The sequence below is a fragment of the Schistocerca piceifrons genome, chromosome 8 (genome assembly GCF_021461385.2).
Source record: "Schistocerca piceifrons isolate TAMUIC-IGC-003096 chromosome 8, iqSchPice1.1, whole genome shotgun sequence".
Classification (NCBI taxonomy): Eukaryota; Metazoa; Arthropoda; class Insecta; order Orthoptera; family Acrididae; genus Schistocerca; species Schistocerca piceifrons.
Genome location: NC_060145.1, coordinates 77,721,189 through 77,747,266, shown reverse-complemented (window position 1 = coordinate 77,747,266; position 26,078 = coordinate 77,721,189). Strand labels below are relative to the sequence as shown.

The following is a 26,078-nucleotide window of genomic DNA, read 5'->3' as shown; positions in this document are numbered from 1 at the left end:
TGACCAAAAGCTTTCGACAATTTTTAGGGTAACAGCAATAAGAGCTATGGAGTGAAAGTCTATCTACAACTAAATAAAATATTCTAAGGTTTCGGCAGCGTCAAGTTGTTTTCGGCAGAGATCTCCTCTGCCACTGTCAAGCGGTTGATTGTCGTGTGGGTGACGCTGCCGTGCCTACATAGTCACGCTTCCACCCGTGACGTCACTGGTGCTCATTCCTGCACCATTTATATGGTAACGCTTTGGTGGCGCGACAACCACGCGCGCTTCACCTCAATCACACGATGCCAGGCCGCACTCAGCAGCAGCCCACCGTCTTTATTGATGGTTTTGTCCAATATTATAGTCGCTACTGCTTCGTCTGTTCCGCCCTCTCAGAAACCGTTGGTCCGTTGAACAATAGAAACCTCGTCGAATGCAATTCGGTGTCCGTTTTTCAATGTATGTTCCGCTACAGCTGATTTTTCGGGGTATCGTAAGCGGAAACACCTTTCACGTATTATGTGGCGCTGTTCAACAGTGCGGACAGTCTGAGCAACACAAATCTGCCTACATCCACACGGTATTTTAGTACATTCCAGGTGTTCTGAGGCGTACATCGTCTTTCATAGGCTACATCAGTTGCCATATCTATGCTGGTGCCTGAAGATTGTAGATTTGATGGCTCTTAAGAAGCCGACTAATCTTTCCTGTGATTGGGCCACAAAACGGTAAAAACACCATTTTCTTTGCCTCTTTTTCGGAGGCCGTCTGATCTTGTGGCTTGGATGAAACTGCTTCCGAAATTAGTCTGTTGTAATCGTTTCCCCTGAAAAATTTACGCACGTGGCTCAGTTCTCTCGGCAGGTTTTCGGCGTCTGACACGGTTTCAGCTCGACGTACCAAGGTCCTCAGAAAGTGCCGTTTCCGTGCTGGATGGTGGCAGCCGGTGGCTTGCAGATACCACTCCGTGTGGGTGCGTTTGCGGTAAACATTGTGGGCGAGACTCACATTCGGTTTACTGCGGACTACGACCGACAACTTTATGTGGTCGTGGATGCTGATGACGTGTACCCGGAACTGTTCCAGCATTTTATGTCCATGAGGTCGTACAACGAAGGTATCGTCGACGTCGTGATAAAAACAACAAGGCTTTCCAGGAGCCGTGTCCAAGGTGATGTGCTCGAAATGCTCCATAAAGAGATTGCCTGCAACTGATGATAATGGACTCCCCATCGCGACGCCGCTCGTCTATTTGATATATATACAAGCACGGTAGCGGCACCCACATGACAGTCAACCACTTAACAATGATTGACGACATATCTTATGAAAGCTCATGTGCAGTTAACCACTTGAAGCGGTTTGAAACCCGAAAACATCTTATTAATGGATATCGGTGCGAGGGCATGCACTCGTATTTATCTACAACTTGTTTAGAAACCAGACTGCAGCTACAAGAGTGGAAGGACTTGAAATTTTTTGACAATGTTGAACAGAATACACTATTATATTCTGAAGATAGCAAGGATAAGATGCAGGGAGCTAACGGTTGTTTATAACTTGTATAGAAACCGGACGGCAGTGAATGTGTCGAAGGACACGGTTCAAAATGGCTCTGAGCACTATGGGACTTAACATTTATGGTCATCAGTCACCTAGAACTTAGAACTACTTAAACCTAACTAACCAAAGGACATCACACAACGCCCAGTCATCACGAGGCAGAGAAATCGAAGGACATGAAAGCTAATCTATATTTAAGAAGTGAGTGAGATAGCGTTGCAGCCTATCCCCGATTGTAGGCGATCTATACACCGTGCAAACTCTAAAGAAAAGGGAAGTGAAAGTTGGAAAACTAGTTCAAGTTCAGGGAGAAGAAATGAAACCTTTAAAATTAGCCGATGACGTCGAAAACCTCTCAGAGACACCAAAGTATTTTGAAGAGTGGTTGAACGGAATGGATAGGGCCTCGAAAAGAGATTATAAAATGAACATCAATAAAACAAGGGTAATGGAATGTCGTCAAATTGAATAAGTCGATGCTGAGGGAATTAGATTAGCAAATGGGATACTAAAAGCAGTAGATGAGTTTTGCTATTTGGGTAGCGAAATAACCTATACGTTGACTCTCTTACACAGAAATTACAGCAACCAGCCACTTTTTATAATGGTATTTGTTTACTTAAATAGCGCCGTCATCGGTCTCGAACCGATAGGTTCGTCTTCAGACGGCTAGGTCACGTTTTACATTACATTCTGAGTTTTGTTTCCCCATCTGACGAAACTTCCTTGGGGTGGTGATGCCATTGAAGAATCCGCGCCAGTGGCATCACCACCCCAAAGAAGTTTCGTCAGATAGGGAAACAAAACTCAGAATGTAATGTAAAACGTGACCTAGCTGTCTGAAAACGAACCTAGCCGTTCGCGACCGGTAACGGCGCTATTTAAGTAAATAAATAGCGTTATGAAAAGTGGTTGGTTGCCGTAACCTTCTGTGTAAGAGTCAACCTCTATTTTGTACACAGCCACGGGCACAATATGTCAGTTTTTGAGCAAATAGCAAAATAAATTATAATGGGACATGCAGAGACAATGCAAAATGCCTACTGGCAAATCTCCAAAAGGCGAATATGTCAACATCCAATATTAAAATAAGTGTTAGGATCTCTTATTAGAAGATATTCGTCTGTAGTGTAACCTGGTATGGAAGTGCAATGTGGACAAAAAGGACTTCAGACAAGAAGAGGACACAATCTTTTAAAACATGGTGCTGTAGAAGACTGCTGAAGATAAACAAAGTAGATCCAATAGAAAAAGAAGAGACAGTGAATCAAATTGGAGAAAAAATGAATGTATGTCACAAGTTGAGTAAAAGGAGGGAGCAGATGATTGGACACAGTCTGATTCACGAAGGAGTCGTCAGTATGGTAATGGAGTTAAGTATCGAGGGTACAAATTATAGTGGGAGTCCAAGGGGTCAATACAGTGGGCACGTTCAATGGTTTCTGAGAAGAAGGGGCTAGCACATGATAGGTTAGAGTTGACAGCTGCATCAAATCAGTCTTCGGACTGAAAAGCACAGCCGGCCGGGATGGCCAAGCGGTTCTAGGCGCTACAGTCTGGAACCGCGCAGCCGCTACGTAGGGTCGCAGGTTCGAATCCTGCCTCGAACATGGATGTGTTTGATGTCCTTAGGTTAGTTAGGTTTAAGTAGTTCTAAGTTCTAGGGGACTGATGACCTCATAAGTTAAGTCCCATAATGCTCCGAGCCATTGATTTTGAAAAGCACAAAAGCTACATTCAGGATACATGAATCAGGCAGTAATAACAAACTGTACTTAGACTTTAAGGAAAACGACGTACCACGAAGGAATTATCAAAATGGGACGGGTATCGGTAGATATGATGAATATGTACGGATAAACAAATGATTACAGTTTCGAAAAAATTTGACGATTTATTCAAGAGAAAGAGCTTCACAAATTGAGCAATTCGGTAACGTTTTTGTCCACCCCTGCCCTTATGCAACCAGTTATTCGGCTTAGCATTGACTGATAGGATTGCTGGATGTCCCCCTGAGGGATATCGTGAGAAATTCAGTTCAATTGGAGCGCTAGATTGTCTAAATCCTAAGTTAGTTGGAGGTCTCTGCCCGTAACACTCCAAACGCTGTCAGGTGGGGAGAGGTCAACGACCTTGTGGCCAAGGTAGAATTTGGCAAGCACGAAAAGCAGCAGAAACGCCCGCTGTGTGTGGCCGGCCAATGTATTGCTGAAATGTAAGCCCAGGATGTCTTACCATGAAGGGCAAGGGAACGAGGCATAGAATATCATCGGCGTACCACTGTGCTGTAAGGAGGGCGCGGATGACAACCAAAGGTGTCCAGCTGTGCCAATAAGTGACACGCCGGACCACCACTCCTGGTTGTCGGGCCTTATGTCGGGCGGCAGACAGATCAGTATCTTACCACTTTCTAGGTCGTCTCCAGACACTTCTTCATCGTGAATCTCATTGATTTTTGCAAAACTGTCGTCAGTGATGAGTCAGCTTCGAACTGACCGTCAAATACGATATTCTGCACCCCGTCGAGAGTTTATACTGCTTATCTTCATGCTGTCCAAAAACTACCTCAGCCAGCAAGATCTGTGTCTCACCAATTGAGAACATTTTGAGCATTGTGGGCAGAACCCTCCAACCAGCGCAATATTTTGGCGATCTCACGAGCCATTTGAATAGTATTTGGCACCATATCCTTGAAGGAAGGTATCTAGCAACTTCATCAATCAATGCCAAGCCGAATAATTGCTTTCATAAGGGTCAGAGGTCATTCGTTTGTCTGTACATGTACGACACATCAACCGATTCCCGTCCCATTTGGTTAATTCCTTCCCGGGTCGTATTTGTTTTGTAAGAAGGCAGTCGCTGATAGGTATGAGTACTGCCAAACCATAATTGTCACTAATTGTTCACGAAAGAGTGGAAGAATTATTAGAAGCCTGAAACAGTCAGTTTCCGTCTTTCCTTAATAGATATAATTAAGAAAGACACGCCTAAGTTTATAGCAGCTGTATATTTAGGGGAAAAAATTGGAAATTTATGGTAAGTTCCTGTGGGACGAAGCTTTTGAGGTCATCAGTCCGTAGGCTTACACACTACTTAGTCTAACATAAACTAATTTAAGGACAACACACACAACCATGCCCAAGGGAAGACTCGAACCTCCGATGGGTGGAGCCGTGCGAACCGTGGCTAGGCGCCTCACACCGAGCAGCTACCTCGTGCGGCTGTATATTTACGAGAATCTTTTGACAGTGTTTTCTAGAACACACTCTTTGAATTTCTTAAGGGATCAGGGATAAAATACAAGGAGCGAAAGGTTATCCACTACAGTAATTGAGAGAGGTGTGAAGTTAGGTTGCAGCCCATCCCCCATGTTATCCGATAAGTACATTGAGCAAGTAGTAAAGGAAACGAAAGAGAAATTTAGAACGGGCATTAAAGCTTAGTAAGAAGAGCTTAAAACTTTGAGGCTTGCCCATGATATTGTAATTCAGTAACAGTAGTAAACGGACTCAGAAGAACACTTAAATGGAATGGGTAGTGTCTTGAAAAGAGGTTATAAGATGAACACAATCAAAGGTTATAAAGTTAAAACACTATAGTTCAATTCTTTTATCTTGGCGGCTCGCGCATGTCCGCCCAGACGCGGTAGATTGCTGCGTTGCGAGTTGCACACGACGCACGCGCCAATAGAAGCAGCGCCATAGTATAGCATAGTTCGCAAGCTTACGTTTAGGGGGGAGCGCGCAGTTCATGAAGTAAAGCCACCACGGCCGCATTAACCCTTTCGCTGCTACAAAGACGTGCTCCCTGCACTCCGCGCTGTGCGCGATGTTGTCACTGCACTGCTCGCCTATGCAGACACATCGTGTTCCGACTGCTTTGACACTCTTATCAGTCGATTCCACAAAAACTATTTGGCCCAAAAATTAGATTTTTACACATCTTGACTCATACCTTCCTCCCATAAATGACTTAATTTTGTTTCGATGTTCAACGCAGTTATTATGCAGCATTAAATGTAGTAAACCATTGCAAAAAATTTTGAAGAGTTTGCAGAGGTAAAAGTCCATAGAGTATACTTTCCGTATGGTCGATTGTAGTTGCCACAATGTTGAGAATGAAATGTGGACAAGATACCTAAATTTCATATAAAATTTACTGTATAACAATAGCTCATTTAAGGACCACATAGGTGTCGTATGTAATATTGAGAAATATTCCGTCTTTCGCGACTGTAACAAAAGTTTTATTTACACTGAGCACGTTTGGCTTTATTTTAAAGCACTTCAGTCAATCAAAAGGAAGTAGACGAAATACATTAAACAAAAGCGTGGACTTACAAAAACATTAGGACTTGAATATACCGTCTATCAGTGAAGTGCTCTGAGCTATGTCAAATATAATTTTTGTGTGTGGCACACACAAACATCATTTATTTGCTAAAACACTGATCTACCAACATAAACGTTGAATATTGTGTTACCGCAGCACAAAACTACGAAAGGTGACTTGGCAATGGAGGAGACAAAATACTGTCCACTGAAGATGCTTTAAAAGAGAGAAACGCATCTGGTTTAAATAAGCCCCTTATTACAGTTGCAGAAGAGGAATATATTTCAGTACCATTGGTAAAACTGCGACTGTGGAACAAAAACAAGAAAGAAAACATGAGTACCATTGTGCATGTGCCATACCTTTCCTTGATTGAAGTGCTTTAAAATAAAGCCAAACGCGTCCGGTGTAAATAATACTTTTATTACAGTCGCGAAAGACGGAATATTTCTCAATATTACATACAACACCTGTGTCGTACTTAAATTAAATGAGATATTGTTATACAGTAAATTTTATATGAAATTTAGGTATCTTGTCCACATTTCATTCTCAACATTGTGGCAACTAAAATCGACCATACGGAAAGTATACGCTATGGACTTCTACCTCTGCAAACTCTTCAAAATTTCGTGCAATGGTTTACTACATTTAATGCTGCATAATAACTGCGTTGAACATCGAAACAAAATTAAGTCATTTATGGGGGGAAGGTATCAGTCAAGAAGACGCGTAAAAATCAAATTTTTGGGCCAAATAGTTTTTGTGAAATCGAGTGATAAGTGTGTCAAAGCAGTGGGAACACTATGTGTCTGTCTGCACAGGCGAGCAGTGCAGTGATGACAAAATCGCGCACAGCGCAGAATGCGGCGAGCACGTGTCTGCAGCAGCGAAAGGGTTAATGAAGAGACAAAGCACTAGAAATTTCAAAAAATTGCATTCAAACGAATATAATTCGTGAAGTAAGGCACTTCGATATTGTTTTTAAATAATGAAAATATTAAGCAGTGCACAAGGCTTGAACTCATAACCTTTCACGTAGCAGCCCAACACCTTAACCGTTACGCTATTTCATTTTTTTTTGTAATATCATTTTGTTGTCTTGTGTTCGTTGCATCTGCTCGGGGCGGACGTCGTAAGACATCCATTTATGTTCGTTGCTGATCGATTGACTCAGTTTTTTTTAATTACAGAGGGCAGCTAACCCTCTGACCGGACACGCTGAGCTACCGTGCCGGCACTGGGATTATAACACGGCACGCAAAATACTGATAAACACTGTTGGTATGACTATGAATTACTCACGCTTCGTCGAAGTACAATAGGAAAGAAACAATTACCGCTGTTCTTTATTGCGAAAAAGCGGTTCGTGAGAGTGATACAAACACCTTTCCTTGCTATCGCCTGAATTAGGAGTCTTATTGCTTGTTTGGTTTAATTAATTAATAGAATATGAAGCAATTGGTATAAAGAATGCTTTTTCCAAACTTTCTATAAAAGAATGTCTGCTATGAAGACATTGCTTTGGTTCTATTACTTTATTTATGACCGAACGTTTCTAAAACTGAAGACACTCGTCCGTGCTCTGATCTGCAGACGAGATCTGGCAATGTCGTTCTCTGTTCATTGGCTGACTGTGTTTTGTGACGTCAGATGCGCAGAACGAACCTAAACTCGGCCGCCAACATAAATGACGCGCACTTTAGTAACAACATGCAGTCGTGTTACCTCGTGCAATGCTGAGGGATTCAGATCATGAAACAACAGTCTGAAAATAACACAACAGGATGTATTTAGCATGTATGTTTCTGTATAATTCGTTTGGTATTCAGAACATTCCTTCTAGTTCTTTCCCTTCACGAACTCCGATTCTTTCTGAGAGACCGAACAGTATGCTCAATTTCGCAAAATGTGTGCTAGGATTCGACTTACATTTCATACTAGTCAGTGGTGTGTTCCTGGTCTCTCGAGTCGGGTGTGAGGGGGGAGGGGGGGGGATGAATACTGTAGTAGTTGCCAAGTTATTAAGACTCTCTCGAGATGTCGATACTCTGTTGTATACAGAGGATAACACATCAACGCCTCATTCAACTGTTGCTCTTAGAATTTTCGCTTTTATATCGTCAGTGTGTGGTTGGAGAACATGTTAAACTGCAAATCCCCTGTGAGATCCCGAGTAAGTCAGTTTCAACGTCAGAACTAGGCACAAGCTTGCTACTTTCAGCATGACAATATGTTTAAAACAATCGTGTGGTTGATTACAGCTTTGCTTAATTACACTTTGCGTTTCCTCTTTTTTCATCTGTTTAATTATTTTCGCGTGTAACACGTGGTTTTGTGTGCACAGATCACGGGGCCTCTCGTTACTTTTTTTATGTTGTGCACAGATTTATTTTGTTTCCTCTAATTTAATTTTTAAGTTATTCACTTACTGAAACGCCTTCTAAGCTTTTCAGGCAAATGAAGCCCACAGAAGCATGGTCGTCTTAAGAATGTACGTGTTACCAAAATACTACTGTCGTATCGTGAGTCCAAAGTTTTTGTTATCATACCTTTTGCGTTCTCGTGGTAATATTCCACAGAAATTTTCATCCGCTAACACGTGTTTCTTTAGATCTAATCGTTGAAGTGAAATACCAGTTTTCATAGATTTAGCTTCAAAAAGTATTAATATCATTAAATATCTTAATATTTTCATCCCCTGTTTCAATCCGTTAGGGGTCAAACTGCCAAAACAAACGAAACATTTTTTTTTTATTTCTAACCGAGAAGTCAAATACCAGTTTACACAGATGCAGCCTTAAAAATTCTTTAGAAATTCTTTAATAACGATTTATTTTCATAAAAGTTTTCATCCATATTTTACCCCTTAGCTGTTGAATTTCAGAAAATGCTGAAACCTGTTTTTTTTGTCTGACAGAGAAACCAAATAATAATTTCCGGAGGTCCAGCTTTAAAATTGCCTTAATAGCGACATGTTTTCTAAAAATCTTTTATCCCTTATTTCACTCCCTTAAGGGTGGAATTTCGAAAAACACCTTCTTAAACGACCCGTACAGTGTAAGATAACCTCCCTCTACAAACTTCAGGTTTCTTTTCTTAGTGGTTTGGGCTGGGCGATAATGTGTCAGTAAGGGGAGTCTATTAGTCAATCGAGACATTGCCTTCTATGTAAAGAGATTACGATTACCTAGGTATTGCCTGTACCTTTCCTGCCAATCACACACACGGAATAAGTGAAGCCAATGCTAAGTTAAGTTGTGATGGGTGAATTCTGAGCCTTTCGGTCTTTAAAATGGTAGAAGAGGAGGGGTAAAGGTCTATACTGTTGTTGTTGCTTTCTTGGGATATTTTTGATGTGAAAATCGCCAGCTGGTAAGAAGGAAGGAGGGGAGGAAGGAAGGAAGGAAGGAATGAACGTTACTATCATTAGAGACAGAGCCCAGGCTCGGACTGTCAAAGGAAGAATTTGCAAGAAACTCAGCCGTGTTAATTATGGAAGAGACCCATGTGTTCCCCTTAATCAGTTGAGGGAAACCAAGGGAAAACCCAAATCTCGGTGACCAGGCAGGGGTTTGAACAACACTCCAGAATGAGAGGCCATAGTCTTAGTACTGAACAATCTCGATTGGTCGCAAGCAGGTGTTCTCGAATATTGATGTTCACTTCTCTGGAATCCATACCAAAGTGGAATGGTTAAGGCAATAAGGGTCAACAAACTCCAGTGCCGGACCCTGTTAGGAGATCATGATGAATGACGACCAAGGCTAATCTTAGCTCGCTGAGGATTTTAAGAAGGCACTACTCTCGTCTGCTTAGTTGCCGTGTAAAGACAACAGGAGATAAATTAGGGAAACTAAATTACAGAATACGAGGAAAAAATTTTGAGAGCGTAAGAGCACTGTATGGAAGTTAAACGTTGGCAAACGGAAACCTTTCGAATAACTGACTATAAGCATTCCAGATGTGTTGGTGTGAAAGATCATTCCAAAATTAATTTTTGTTTTTTGATGAGATCCGCCTTGAGCAAACGATTTTTCTAGTTTCTTTTTCTTTTACCACCATCCACTTGATGGCAACGGGACGTTAAAACCTACTCTTCCATCCTTTCTTCCTTTCTTTTTATCCAGGCACGTTTCGCTGATGTTACAGCATCATCAGGTCTTTTTTATTTTCTTTCTAATTAATAACAGGAAATTTTCTGTTACTATCTGTACATATATAAACAAGACTAGCTTTTTCTTATATATACCTTGTTACTCCAGCCTGTGGTTTTTGTGGCTGTCTATGTTTTGCGTTACAGTTGCTCCTCGTTCACTGTTTGTCATTTGCAACCAAAGATACGCAAACACACACACACACACACACACACACACACACACACACACACACACACACACACACACAATCTTCCACATACAATAAAATATGTTATTTTTACCGTAAGACGTTGTTGTTGTTGTTATTGTTGTGGTCTTCAGTCCTGAGACTGGTTTGATGCAGCTCTCCATGCTACTCTATCCTGTGCAAGCTTTTTCATCTCCCAGTACCTACTGCAACCTACATCCTTCTGAATCTGCTTAGTGTATTCATCTCTAGGTCTCCCTCTACGATTTTTACCCTCCACGCTGCCCTCCAATACTAAATTGGTGATCCCTTGATGCCTCAGAACATGTCCTACCAACCGATCCCTTCTTCTGGTCAAGTTGTGCCACAAACTTCTCTTCTCCCCAATCCTATTCAATACTTCCTCATTAGTTATGTGATCTACCCATCTAATCTTCAGCATTCTTCTGTAGCACCACATTTCGAAAGCTTCTATTCTCTTCTTGTCCAAACTATTTATCGTCCATGTTTCACTTCCATACATGGCTACAGTCCATACGAATACTTTCTGAAATGACTTCCTGACACTTAAATCAATACTGGATGTTAACAAATTCCTCTTCTTCAGAAACGCTTTCCTTGCCATAGCCAGCCTACATTTTATATCCTCTCTACTTCGACCATCATCAGTTATTTTGCTCCCCAAATAGCAAAACTCCTTTACTACTTTAAGTGTCTCATTTCCTAATCTAATTCCCTCAGCATCACCCGACTTAATTAGACTACATTCCATTATCCTTGTTTTTCTTTTGTTGATGTTCATCTTATATCCTCCTTTCAAGACACTTTCCATTCCATTCAACTGCTCTTCCAAGTCCTTTGCTGTCTCTGACAGAATTACAATGTCATCGGCGAACCTCAAAGTTTTTATTTCTTCTCCATGAATTTTAATACCTACTCCTAATTTTTCTTTTGTTTCCTTTACTGCTTCCTCAATATACAGGTTGAACAACATCGGGGAGAGGCTACAACCCTGTCTTACTCCCTTCCCAACCACTGCTTCCCTTTCATGTCCCTCGACTCTTATAACTGCCATCTGCTTTCTGTACAAATTGTAAATAGCCTTTCGCTCCCTGTATTTTACCCCTGCCACCTTTAGAATTTGAAAGAGAGTATTCCAGTCAACATTGTCAAAAGCTTTTTCTAAGTCTACAAATGCTAGAAACGTAGGTTTGCCTTTCCTTAATCTTTCTTCTAAGATAAGTCGTAAGGTCAGCATTGCCTCACGTGTTCCAGTGTTTCTACGGGATCCAAACTGATCTTCCCCGAGGTTGGCTTCTACTAGTTTTTCCATTCGTCTGTAAAGAATTCGTGTTAGTATTTTGCAGCTGTGACTTATTAAGCTGATAGTTCGGTAATTTTCACATCTGTCAACACCTGCTTTCTTTGGGATTGGAATTATTATATTCTTCTTGAAGTCTGAGGGTATTTCGCCTGTTTCATACATCTTGCACACCAGATGGTAGAGTTTTGTCAGGACTGGCTCTCCCACGGCCGTCAGTAGTTCCAATGGAATATTGTCTACTCCGGGGGCCTACCGTAAGACGTAAGATACCCAAATAGTAAACATTCTAGGCAAATAAATTTTCTGCATCAAGTTCTCTATGCTTGCAGATGACAAACAATAAAAAAAAACACGTGTAACGCAAAACACAGAAAACTACAACCAGAGAATGTGACAATGAAGTATATATACTAAAAAATCATGTATGTTTTCGAATTCTTGAATACTTTCTTAAAAACTGAAAGAGGAATTTTGCTGTTATTCAACAGAAATACAATGAAAAAAGAGCTAATGACGCTACAAATTCAGCGAAAAATGTCTGGGTAAAGAAGAAAGATTGATTTATTTTTAAGCAAACACGGATGCAAAAGCTTCAACCTCAAGATTAATGCTTTCAGACCTGAAGTTTTTCTGTACGAAAGAAATTTTTTCTTTATTCTGTAATGCTCTTTGGTGATCTTTTAATGATTTTAGACGCAATATTTATACAAAAATATGTACCCGTTTCCAAAATTATAATTTTTACTCCTACCTTCTCGTTATAGGCCACAATAAATTATTTTCAAATATTCACTGTTGTAATAAATTAACTGATTATTCACTATCACGCGAAATAGCAGCAACGGTATTCAGTTGTACAGTGAACTATAACTAACGAACCACTTCGTGTATTCCGACGGTCACAAGCTGCTGCTTGCTGCTACATTGGCTTGTTGATGTATTTTTATAGTGGCCCCCAAAAGTTGTCAGCACTTGTACATGATGAAAAAACTGAAGATTCACAAATGTGTATATGAGGTTTCCATTTGGGAAAAATATGTCTGTTGCAGCTAAGACACGCTAACGATAAACTACACAATTTTAACCAGAGGGTCTGAAAGAGTTAATATTGCAAAATTGATGGACAGTTAAAGTATTAGAAATGTTAAAAATGGGAAAGAAGAGTCTTACCAGAATAACTGGCTAGTTTGTGAGATTTTTGCTACGACATCCAGAAATAGTTAACTTGGTGCTGGAAGGAGCAGTTGGACTGAATAGAAGGCATACCAAGGCTAGTATTTAACGTAGCGATGAAAAGATTAGAAAACAATAAGAAATGTTGGAGGATACCGTCAAACCAGTTAAAAGACTGAATATTTTCTAAAAAAATAAATAAAATAACATATTTATGGTGCTGTGCCCGGTTTCATCGCAGAAATAATTTTCAAAATATTCAGGGATGTAGGATTCCAGAGGGAGGGTGGTATATACTGACAGTGCAGTGTAGAACTGGACGCGTCCTGGGGTACAAAGACACGACTCCTAGCCAGTTACTGTGCCCATGGAAGACATCGTTTTGCAGCAGAAAGAAGTCCTAGGGCAATTAGGGGGGAGAGAGAGAGAGGAGAGAAAGTACTTCATGCTTTGCTGGAATACAGGACAGGCCGTAATAGTTACTGCCTGACTATTGAAAGCATAGATTTAAGTCGAAGAAAATTTAAAATTAGCGATGATAATTCCCGATACCTGTTAGACTGCCTAGGCTGGCTCTGAGCACTATGGGACTTAACATCTATGGTCATCAGTCCCCTAGAACTTAGAACTACTTAAAGCTAACTAACCTAAGGACAGCACACAACACCCAGCCATCACGAGGCAGAGAAAATCTCTGACCCCGCCGGGAATCGAACCCGGGAACCCGGGCGTGGGAAGCGAGAACGCTACCGCACGACCACGAGATGCGGGCGACTGCCTAGGTGACCCGAAAGCGCGCAGGAGTCTTATACAACACATTCTCTGTTTACCTACTGCGTCAGATCTGGCAAAAATCTCTACCTTTGCCGGCCGAAGTGGCCGTGCGGCTCTAGGCGCTGTAGTCTGGAACCGCGTGACCACTACGGTCGCAGGTTCAAATCCTGCCTCGGGCATGGATGTGTGTGATGTCCTTAGGTTAGTTAGGTTTAACTAGTTCTAAGTTCTAGAGGATTAATGACCTCAGAAGTTGAGTCCCATAGTTCTCAGAGCCATTTGATCCATTTGAACCATCTCTACCTTTCGACAAAACTGAGGATTGTAGCTACTGTTCGTAGTCGACAGACAGCCGCTGATTGATCTGCGTATGTCATTATTACGACACGGGACCAGTAAACTGACAGTGTTGTATACGTAATTTGGAATGTCGTCGGGAGCAACTCTGATCTCATAACAGGACTCTTGGCTGAACAGGTTTGAAAATTGTGATGTCGCTTGTGGTAATGCAGCTGTACGCTCAGACTGGCACTTACCGCGACGCCTGCGACCGGAACACTCTTTAAGTGTGCAGGCTGCTGTGATGCCGTCCGAACCACAGACGCAGATGTTGCAGTCTTCTTTGAAAGTAGTGCCAGGCTCGCATTTCATTTGGACTGTGAACATTAAAAACAATTTAAAAAATACTTTTTGGACTAAGTTTTCTATTCGCTTCACTTAAATTTTTGCAGAACAAAAGCATAACGAAAATCTGAACTTGTTAGGAATGGTTCAGTGACAAACTCGGTTTTTCCTTAGTACCTTGTCAGAGAAGATCACAGAGGAAGAAATAAGGTTGCTGGAAGTATTTGAAGTTACATACTGTCAGATACACAGAAGCTTACACCCATTCACAAACCTTCCATCTCCCTATCCGAAACTCGCATGCACCTACACATGTACACGCTGACCTCTCAGTTAATGAACTCTCTAATCAAAAGTGTCCGAACAGCTATTAGTGGACATAAATAAGGAGTTTGTCCACTATCGCTACTTTGTTGGGGACACTTTCAGTGCGGTGTCAACATGTCTGTGGTGGGACGGCAACAGATTCTTTGTCAAGAACCGAAACCAGAGAACAGTAGCGATTTTGGATGAAGTGGTATGGATCGAAGATGACGTTGTAACCCGTTTCAAAGGTGTTCCATTGATTTCAGGTCAGCACCTTGGGGAGGTCAGCCTATTTGAAAAACGCTACTGTCCTCACATTATTGCGTCACAGGTGCCGCTTTAAGACAGTGTACATTGTCACGCTGATACAACCCTCGTCTCCGAACCATACCTCTACTGTACGCAGTACACAATGCAGTTAAATGTGTTTCTGTCCTTCCGCTTCTATCGTTGTAACCTTCTTTAAATATCTTTCTTCTACATACATCAGCCAATGCCTGTGGAAATAACAAATAAATTTAGTTGTCTTATTTGGTCTGCTTTGTGGTACATTGAATGAAACTCTAACATTCTTTAAAAAAATCTTCTTTTTTGTAGTAAATTGAATGAATTCGTGACTGAGGAACGGATACAAACTGGAGGTATCGTGTAGCATGTTGTAAACATGTGGTCTACTTATTCGGTGTTATTGTTAGCGGAAACTTTATACGAACTGGTTGGGCAATGCAACTGCCAGTACCAATAACGAAATACAGTCACTGCAAAATACAGTCAGCCCCTTAGGCACTGAATCCTCTGGCCCTGTTCGAAACTGATAACTTTGGTTCCTGTGCACATAACAAATAGATTAAATTGTCTTACCTCTAAAGCAACAACGGTAGAAAAAGATATATAGATACAGGCTCAGCGGTGTGCAATGCTGACCATAATACTTTGGAATGTACATGAAATTCTCTTGGCTGATAAATGAAAACATTTAAGAAAAATCCAAGGTCTTTGTAATACGTACGACCTGGACAGGGATGTGTCACTGGTTGTGATGAATTACTAACACTGATACTTCTTTTTTCTTTAATTCCAACTTAAGTTAGGCCTGTCAAAACATCTGAAAATTGAAATAACATTGCTCAGAAAATTATATGATATTTATCAATTGATCCACAAACAATGAGATTTACACAGCAAGTATTATCTAACCTTACTAAACAAGGATAAATACAAATGATTTAATTACATATACCTGTATTAACAAATCTTAGAAACATTACAAAAGTGATAACCTTTTCATCAAATCAGTATACGCCCATTCTGGGGTTACTCAACAATTACAAATTATCAGCCAACTCATCTATACTAACGTACTAGCAAAACGAAAGTAATAATTATTTAACATCTTTATCTTGTTTGCGTGAAGACTTCTGCTTCCATGTTCTCGTAATTCCTGTATTAATCCAAATTCAGAGAGCACACCACAAAAACTATCTACTCCACTCTCTTTCGCTCACAGACAGCTACCTATCACTGTGCGCCAAGCGCTCTCTCACTCCAACACTACAATCTTAGACCAGAAGCAGTATCTTTGGGTCTGTGGTCGAGCACAGTCAGAGATCCGCTTTATAAAACCTATCAGAGACATACATCGTTTATAATACGAGGTGCAACAATAAAGTAATGAGAGTGATTTTCTTTGCAAGATGTGGCAAACCTGCAGGCTTGCGTAGGCACAATATCTTTGAACTTGGTCTATAAGCTGCTTCTAGTCCAAGCGGAACATCGATGCAACTGCTCAGTCGTGAGTTGTGCTGTAATAAGTTAACATGTGTTTGAGTCTATCGTCACGGAAATGGAACCGCATAATATTGCGCAACGGTATGCCATTTCTTTTTGCGTTAAATTGGGTGAAAAAGTGATGACAACTTACAGTAAGCTTCAGAAGGCTTTTGGAGAGGAGGTTATGTCAAGAGCTCAAGTTTTTCTTTGGCATAAAATGTTTAGTGAAGGCAGAACGAATGTTGAAGATGAAGACTGCAGTGGATGACCATCAACCCCACAGACAGACGTCAACTTGCCCAGGGTGCGTGAACTCATACGATCTAATCGAAGTTTATCCATGAAAATGATTGCAGAAGAACTGAACATCAATCGAGAAACGGTTCGTCTAATAATATCTGAAGATCTTGGTATGAGAAATATTTGTGCAAAAATTGTCCCCAAAAATCTCACGCCCCAACAACGAGATACATGGAAAAATGTGGCAGTCGATCTGCTAGAGCGAACGGAAATCAATCCAGAATTGTTGGGCTGTGTTATCACTGGTGATGAAAGTTGGTTTTTTCAGTACGATCTAGAGACAAAACGCCAAAGTTTGCAATGGTGCTCAAAGGGATCATCCAGACCAAAAAAAGCTCGCATGTCAAAGTCAAAAGTGAAATGCTTGCTTGTGTGCTTCTTTGATTCCAAGGGAATTGCTCATAAAGAGTGGATGCCTTCTGGACAAGCAGTTAACCAATATTACTACAAAGAAATTTTAGAAAGACTTTGTAAAAGAGTTCTTTGCGTGGATTATGCATCACGATAATGCGCCATCCCATACTGCTCTGTCAGTACAGCAATTTTTAACCTCAAAACAAATTTCAGTACTACCACAGCCACCTTATTCACCAGGTATCGCACCATGCGACTTTTTTCTGTTTCCACAAGTCAAGACGACGGTCAAGGGACACCATTTTCAACCAACACAAGATGTCCAAAAAGCTGTGAAGAGGGTCTTGGAGGGTATTATAGAAGATGAGTTCGAGAAATGTTACCATCAATGGCAGAACCCTGGAAAAAGTGTTTGCAATCAGAAGGAAACTACTTTGAAGGAGACAACACTAAACTTGACTAAGACGGTAAGCAACATCTTTTTTTCACATCAGTCTGATTACTTTATTGTAGCACCTCGTATACTATTTTATTTTAGTTTGCATTAATCTTATTATCATATTCGGGTGCCGCATACAAGTGTGCCCCAGCAGACTCCTTTCATCGTTTTCTGAAGCACAGTCAGGGCACCACACCCTAGCCAAGAAATACAAACCCATCCCGTAACACTGTTTTCTCTGTAATTCATTGTTGCCACTACACACGATGGCAGGTAAGCTTCTCCAAGCATTTGCTTACCCCAAACACTTCTATCCGACTGCCACAGGATATAGTGTGAATCGTCACTCCCCAAGATTCGTTTCCAGCCTTCCTACGTTCTGTGGCGTCGCTCTTTGCACCACCTGAAGTGTCGCTTAACAGTGACTACGGAAATGGCACGGCTTACGACTAGCTGATCGTCTGCTGTTTAACTCCCTAAACTCAGTCGGGGTGCTAGCCAGACTGCTGGTAGCACTGCGGTTTCACAATCCTCCAACATGACGACCGTCCCTGCCCGCTAGTACATTAGGTCTCTCTGGTCCTGGATCAGCTGCAGTTGTTACTTCGCGTTTCCACTTCACATTCACATCCACCATCTTTAGAACTGTCGAATTTTCACTAATGGAGTTGTTACTCAGGTGACATCCACTGACTACTCCACGTTCGTAGTCATTGATCTATGCTGACCGATCCACTCTGCTCTTACTGCTTCTCTACTGACAACTGAACAGTCCCCGCCTATTTTTATACTGGTGGGTTCGCCTTTCGTGACATCTAGTCCGCATTTTATAGCAGTGTAAGGATATTTTTTATGAAAACGCTAGAGAAGAGGGAACGATAGTCCCAGAACTTCGAGATAAGCCAAAACTGATCACCATTTCGTATTATTTAGTTCATTACTGCGATAAACAGCTTACTTCGTATAGCGACAACTTAGAATCGTCACAACTCGTAAACCTGAACATTTTCCTTGATTTTTCACACACACGTGGAGAGGCCTCAGTGCTAGTGTCCTTCAGTCCTTACAATAGGAAACAAATTCGTTGATTAATATACGATTAAATCAGAGCCGCCCTGAAAGACGCGCGCATTAGCACGCCGCTTGCGAGATGCGAGGAGCACCGCCGGCCCCAACTCGAATCAGCTCGGCAGGTTAACGACTAGGTGAATACTGGGCTGGTACCCACGTCTCACCTCAGTTACACGATAAGCAAACCTTTAGATAAGATTTCCTCATTTTCACATGGGGTAAAACTAGGCGTAGACAGTTGGGGAACTGTTCCTGTGTGGAAAGGGGTAGCTACACCAAGGGCACCTGACGAACTAATTTTTCTGCATCTGGAAATTAACATGCTGACTGCGTGAAGGTACGGGATAAAGGCCAGGAAAAAGAAGAAACAATATAAGATCCCGTCACAGATTCATACAGGGGAGGAAGTAACAAATCTGATGAACACAAGCATGGGCCTGCTGCGTGTATATTTAATTAGCTGGGAAACCTGATATGCAGATGTTCACTGTTAACATCAAACGACAAGAGAGAATCCGTCGCACGTGCTATGCTGCGTAGGTCGGAGCTATGCACATGCCGCCCTTCGCGGTTCTCAAGTCGTTTCTCGCATGATCAACAATATTTCCCTGCTTCCTTTCTTGGCCAACAATGTCTCCCAATTTCGTCTCGTGGTCAACAATGTCTCCTAGCTTCTTCTCAAGAAGGTTCGCCGGCCTGTGTGGTCGTGCGGTTCTAGACGCTTCAGTCTGGAACCGCGCGACCGCTACGGTCGCAGGTTCGAATCCTGCCTCTGGCATGGATGTGTGTGCTATCCTTAGGTTAGTTAGGTTTAACTAGTTCTAAGTTCTAGGGGACTGATGACCTCAGATGCTAACTCCCATAGTGCTCAGAGCCATTTAAACCAAGAAGGTTCCACGCAACTAGACTGTTTACGACTCCCTAGGGGCCAGACGAATAATTTATATAATTTTCAGGATGAACTGCCAGTCTCCGCACGTGTCATCAGTCCTCAGCAGCTCCTTCTGCTGTCTACGAACAGAGGGCGCTCAGTTTCGCAAGACCTCTGTTTACGAATTCCAGGTAAGCGTAAAGTATGTTCCACAAGTCTGAAATACGTTGACAGTAGCCATGTATGCCATACTTAGGTGCATCTGTCCTACATTCCTCACTGAAAACGAGAATGTCCTGCGTTTTTCTTTTCTTTTCTTTTTCGTCGCTGGGTATCCTTCATTGTTCAAACGACCTACATAAACTACTGCTGAAAGGAGAGGGTGTTCTTTCGCGTAATACTCTGATGAATCTGACAGATACTTCTTCCGCTTTAGATTCCATGCCACTATTAAACAATTGTAACTGCACAAAAAGGGACTACAGACATTGGCCGCCAGCGGGCATTAATTTAAACCAATGGGCAAAGTTGAAAGCCTGTGCCAGACTGCATTTCGGACCTGGATCTCCTGTTTACTAGGCAGATGCGCTGACCATTGTGCCATCCGGGCATAGCAGGCAGCGCGACTACACGGTCTACCCTATTACGCTTCCCGTCAGATCCAAATTCTCAACTTATCCATACATTATGAATGTAGCGCCCCTTGCCGATTATCCACTTTAGTCGCGGCATTTCGCCTATTCTCGCAAGAGTTTGAGCCTGCTGGACATCCGCACATCCGTATGGAGCCTAGATACATTTGTAATACCTTAACGTTATGTCATTAATAATCAGCAGTTTAAAGGCCAAGTAGCCAAGATATTCAGTTTATCACTTTCGAGAGTCGAAGGAGACATAATAAGTTGGTAATATAATTGTTTACTGCCAGTTAGTAGTTTTTCTGTGTAAGAATGAACATGTCTGTGAGAATGAACATTACGATCCTGCTCTACTCACTATAAAATTGTTAATGACTCACGTGCATAAATATTTCCTGATTCTCACTGAAACTATTAAATGACTGGTCAGCAGTCCAGCAGGGACTTGTGCACTTTATAATGATAGTCACTGTGTGGCTTGAGAATCGATCAGTTCATGTTTGTGTGCAGGCTCTGGACAGGAATATTTATGCAAACCAGCCCAGGTATATCGCAGCTGGTCGGCGACATTTGGATGCTGGCAGCACCAGCTAAAATTAGAACACGCTTGCTTCAGGAATGGCGTATAGACCACAATTGTTTCGAGGCAGCTGTGGAAGATACTTCGTCGTTGCAGAGAGCTGCAGAGGGACATGTCTCCAACTTAGAGAAGACTACAGAGGCCGAACCGGACGTAGAGTTTTCAGCCACTACCGCAGACGTCTTCGACACTCGCACAGTTGAAGAGTAATAAGCATGAGCCGTCTTTGCAACTACCGTGGTGAGACATGCGTGGAGTCAGTTAATTTGCATCACAGTTTCGTTTTACTGCTTTAATGTTAACAACAAGCTAGGTGTATCCATCTTGCGCTTAGGCCAGAGTAGTGATGTTCTTTCATGCTTTTCTAGGTTTTTTTCAGTTTTCTGATTGATTTGATCCAGCCTGCCACAAAATCCTCTCCTGTGCCCTTCTTTCCATCTCAGAGTAGAACTTGCAACGTACATCCTCAGTTACTTGCTGGATGTATTCCAATCTCTATCTTCCTCTACAATTTTTACCCTTTGCACTTCCCTCTAGTATCGCTGAACTTATTTAATGATGTCCTAACAGATGTACCATTATGCTGTCCCTTCTTCTTGTCGATGTTTCCCATGTCTTCCTTTACTCGCCGATTCTGCGCAGAACTTCCTCGTTGTGTATCTTATCAATGGACTTAATTTTGAACATTCTTTTGTAGCACCACACTTCAAAGTTTCGTTTCTCTTCTGTTCCGGTTTTCCCACGTCCATGATTCACTATCAAGCAATACTATGCTCCAAACGTACATTCTCAGATATTTCTTCGTTAGATTAAGACCCATATTTGATAATAGTAGACTTCTCTTGGCCAGCAATGCCCTTTTTGCCAGTGCTAGTCTGCTTCTTATTTCCCCCTTGCTCCGGTCGTCATGTGTTAATTTGCTGCCTGAGTAGCAGAATTCCTTAACTTCTTCTACTTCGTGATCACCAGTCCTATTGTTAAGTTTCTTGCTGTTCTCATTTCAGCTACTTCTCATTACTTTCGTCTCAGTCCGTATTCTATATTCGCTGGACTGTTCATTCCATGCTTTCACCGACGGTACCAATATTACCACTGATATCTTTTCAGCTTGACTTTTAATTCCACTCTTGAACTTTTATTTGTGTCGTTGGTTTTTGATGTACAAATTGAACTATAGCGGTGAAAGACTACATCCCAGAATTACATCCTTTTTAGTCCTGGTACCTCGATCTTGATCTTCCATTCTTATTGTTCCCTCTAAGCTCTTGTACATATTGTATATTACCCCTCTTTCTCTATAGCTTACCCCTATTTTTCTCAGAATTGTGAACATCTTGCACCATTTGACATTGTCGAACGCTTTTTCCAGGTTGACAGATCGTATGAACGTGTCCTGGTTTTCCTTTAGTCTTGCTTTCATTGTCAACCACAACATCATAACCGCTTCTCTTGTGTCTTTAACTTTCATAAAGCCAAACTGATCGTCGTCTAACACATCCGATGATCTTTCTTTAAATCATTAATCTTTTTCCACAATCACTGACCAAATTCACGATGTAGTTTTATACAGTCATTTTATGTAACCGCCAACCTGTGGAAGTCTATAGTTCATGTTTGCAATCCTATCTCCATTTGTTAAATGTTTCCATGATCAGTAGATACATCATCTTTTTGGTGTCTTTTGGCCATAAACTAAATCTTTTTTGTGACCAGTAGTATCTTCTTGTAGTGTGATGACTTCGTTCATTAATATGTCCGTGGGATCCCTACTTTCATGATTAATTGGCCATCCCTAGTAATTTTTACTTAAAGAGACGTTATCCATTGCTCGATCTTGTTTCTTTTAAGGGAACTTTGTACGTGAAATTCGTTGAAATTTGAAATTTTCTATTTTCTACTCCATAATGTACTTTGGACTTTCCTGAACATTTTGGTGTATAATACATTAAAATCAGACAATTGTGAGACCTTCAAATAATATTTTGAACGTTGACGCGTGACTGTCTAATTTCGCAGCTATGCATATACTGCCACAGTTGAACACTCATATTTTGGGAACTACACAGTCTAGAAGGCTGTGAATTGCTTTACTTTGAGCCTACTGCTACGTCACACAAGTTGCAATTACGAATAAACAAATCAGTCCTTTGTTTCTGATACTAATTTTCGTTGGAAGTAGTGTGATTATCGGCTGTTTTTGTAGTAAGCTAACTTCTATTGCTTTTTATACGTAAATAAAATGACTAAGCGTAAAAATAACTTCAAGAAATGCAAATTTTCGGGTAGCAGATATGTGAGTTTTTCTTTCATCGAATATCAACCGATGAAAAGCCATGTCATGCTTTGTCTCCACCTCCAAAGACTTCGTGTAAAGATAGGTAAGTTGAATTTTCTGGCACCCTGCACCAATTTACACATAAATATTAAGTTAGGAGTGTCCGATGCTGTGATAACATTTGATGGTGGGAACTATGCGAGGCTTAAGGTTCTGGAGAAGTTACGGATAAGATTTGGACAGAACACAGCTAAAGGACTGCGGGAACTGGATGAGCTTCGTGTAGGTGAAGCAGAGTTAGCTGCTCAGCAAATGACAAAAGAAGCTAAAAAGAGAAGGAGGGGCAAGCACTGGGTTATTGGGACACTGAAGAAGACACAGACTATGGGCCAGGGCAATTCTAGTGCATAAAAGACGCAGAAATGTAAGTCTGTATAAGGATTTAAGATTAAAAAAAATTTTTAACTTCAATATCCCTGAACTACATTTTTTGCAATAAATGATCCGTTTTCTAAAAAAGTACTGATGGTAGAAACAAGAAATTTTCACAGCGTGCCAAGTGTGAGATTCAACACATATGAACCTAGAATAATTAAAATATCCTGAGTTGTTTTGTTTTTATGTTCATTTATTTACAAAATTCTGTCAAAAAATTTAGTGTTTGAAAAAGAAAAAGTATAACATGCCCCACAATACAATTTTAGTAATAATTCTAGTTCAGTGTACCTAGAAAGGTGCATTCAGTAATTACGGAAAATTGTAAGTTGGTGTCTTAAAATGTTTCCAAGATAATGGGTCACAAAATTCGATAATTTACCATTGGCGGCATAGGACATACAATGCCCCCTTAAATTTACGTGATCCTATGTGGAGCTTCCCATTCCCGTAGGTCACCACGTATAGTATCTGTAGCATCGTAGAGATATGCTAAACAACTCAGCTGACACCTCACATTTCCTACTCCTCGATCAGTTATGTCAATATCTGACATCTTTGTATTCGTGTGACGATTGAAAAGAGGAACCCTACTATGATTTTTCACTGTGAAACAAACATATGGTAGGGCATTTGTGAGAGAGAGGAGATTTCAGCTGTTACTCACCTTCCTTGACTGTGGGACAAGCTATCTTGGTGCATGCCCAGCCTGCTTCTTTTACACAAGTGCACCAGTTGCAGTCAATCTTCTTCCTTTCGCCCGGAGTACATGCTGCAACATTTGAAAGTGTGGATATTGTACACGTTTGGGGTTGTTGTATAACTGTCATAAACGGTCTGGTCGATTACCCCGAGACATATAAATTTAGGAACTACAATTTCTCTTTCAATTTATTGCAACGTTATATAGTTACTTTCTTTGTGTCTCTCTTTCTCTGAAACATTGTTTTCACTTATACTCCAATTTTTTACTTTTTTGTGGATTGTAAGTGGCACTTCATGCTTCTAATTCCGAAATATGAGGCACTCGGAAAAATTTGTAAGTAGACTGTGATTTCTACATCAAACTGTTATTTGCTAGATTTTTTGTCACTTGGTCATACTGAACAGAATTCTCAAGATGTTTAATATTTTGTGCACTTAGAACTATTTCGGAAAAAAATCCGAGGTATGTTAAGAAATAATTCCCCTAGAAAAGCCAGACATCTACAAACCGGAAAAAGGAACAAAATACATTTGGCACTCCTAATGCATAAAGTTAGTCCACCACCTCCTGGAACGTAAATGATGTACATCAAAACTGCTGTTATTTGCACGTGAATTGCTCATTTTAGAGAATCACGCGTCTTACGCTAGTTCCTCATCACAAAATCAGCTGACTTGTTAACTCTCAGATGTACAGTAACTATCATCATAAATATTTTAGAACGATAATACGTCCACGTTTTTCATAAGAAATCAGGATTGTTTTCCTGGGAGTTCTGTGCCTTAAGACAAATATGAAGTTGTCAGGTGAACTTTTACTGGGAAAGTTAAGTGCTCGGATGTTTCTGTTGAAGATGATCTTGTGGGTATGTATTGCAGTGGTAATTTATACATTCTTTAGTTGGTCGTGGGGCCATGTATAAATGATTTATTTATGAAAACAGCGTATCAGTGTAGGAATGCGAGATATGCAGGATTATTAGCGTCGGAATAAATTGAAGTGATTCTCCGTATTTTCGTAATGCATCCTGCCATATCAAGTCTGACCTTCGTTAAATGTGGCAGTCACCCACAAAAGGGTTTCTCTTATTTCACTAAAAGGAAATAATTAAAGCAGTAAGTTACTCAGGAAGGCGTGATAAAATTTGTTATTAACTACGTGAACATGAATGGAAGTTCATAGGAGCGTATCGGTAATCTTAACCAACAATGCAGTGCACTTGAACTTCATGTTAGTATCTGAAATATCCTCACTAACTAAAACAATATATCACAAATTTTGTTGGAGTTTACTACAGGTACGTTCCTGGAGTAAGTAACTGTAGGCTGTGCCCTACCCCGTTTGTTAGCGTGAGCGATGCCTTTCCTAAATAATTAGGTAAAGTAATACTAAATCAACGGGAGGTTTGCACAATACAAGAGAATACAGAATTTTGGGTGGAAAAGCGATGCCTTACAAAAATCAGGTTATATGTGTCGAAATAATACAGTTATTATGGGCTAGTGTAGGTCTGATATACGACAGTGAGATTGGTAACACAGGTGCTCCATCCCACCGTTCAGTAAAACACCTTGCTTCCCTACTGCCTCCACAAGTTGGTCAGCACGTACGTTCTGCAGATTTCAAACGTCGATTTGAGAAATTGTATTTGAGGAGGGTGACATATTTTAGTAAGTTTTGACGTGTCCTCTCTTCAATCGCGTTCTTCTGTCGGATTTGTTATAGCTAAAGTTAGGTTCGTTGTTAAGTGAAATAACTTGTTTCGAGGTGTATTGATTTCCAGTTGTTTTCCGTTCCACGTCCAGTTTTGTGAGCAGACCGATGAAATTGCCATGGAGAGTACTTTTTCACCTGTTGCTGCCAATTCATTATGGAAGATTTCTAGGAGCTTGCAGACACTGAAACCACCTTGCTTTTTAGAAACGTTGACGATACTTTCAATGTTGACGATACTTTTGTTATTTTGGTCAAATGACAGTGTGAATACGCATAAAGTTGTAGAACATCTATATGTGCTCTTTTTATTCTGTTTTACTCTTCATTCTGGTCACTGCAAACTATGGTTGATTTGTACTTACGTCTTTGGTTGATATGTATTCAGTTTCTTGGGAATAGCTACACAGCAGAAACGTTGTGGTACACAAAATAAAAATAAAGATTTGTGAATTGGAAACAGCCGATGTAGGAAACTTATTTATTTCAAAAAGTTTATCA

General features: G+C 40.9%; 1 protein-coding gene across 1 annotated transcript in view; it reads right to left on the bottom strand.

Moving 5' to 3' along the window:
- Window positions 1-26,078, bottom strand: part of LOC124712083 (serine protease inhibitor I/II-like) — a 114,925-nt gene that overhangs the window by 75,515 nt on the left and 13,332 nt on the right. The window contains exons 3-4 of the mRNA XM_047242379.1: window positions 23,826-23,930; window positions 14,032-14,151 (exon numbers count right to left, since the gene is read on the bottom strand). Of these exons, the coding sequence (XP_047098335.1) occupies window positions 14,032-14,151; window positions 23,826-23,930 (225 nt within the window). The remainder of the gene's footprint in view (window positions 1-14,031; window positions 14,152-23,825; window positions 23,931-26,078) is intronic.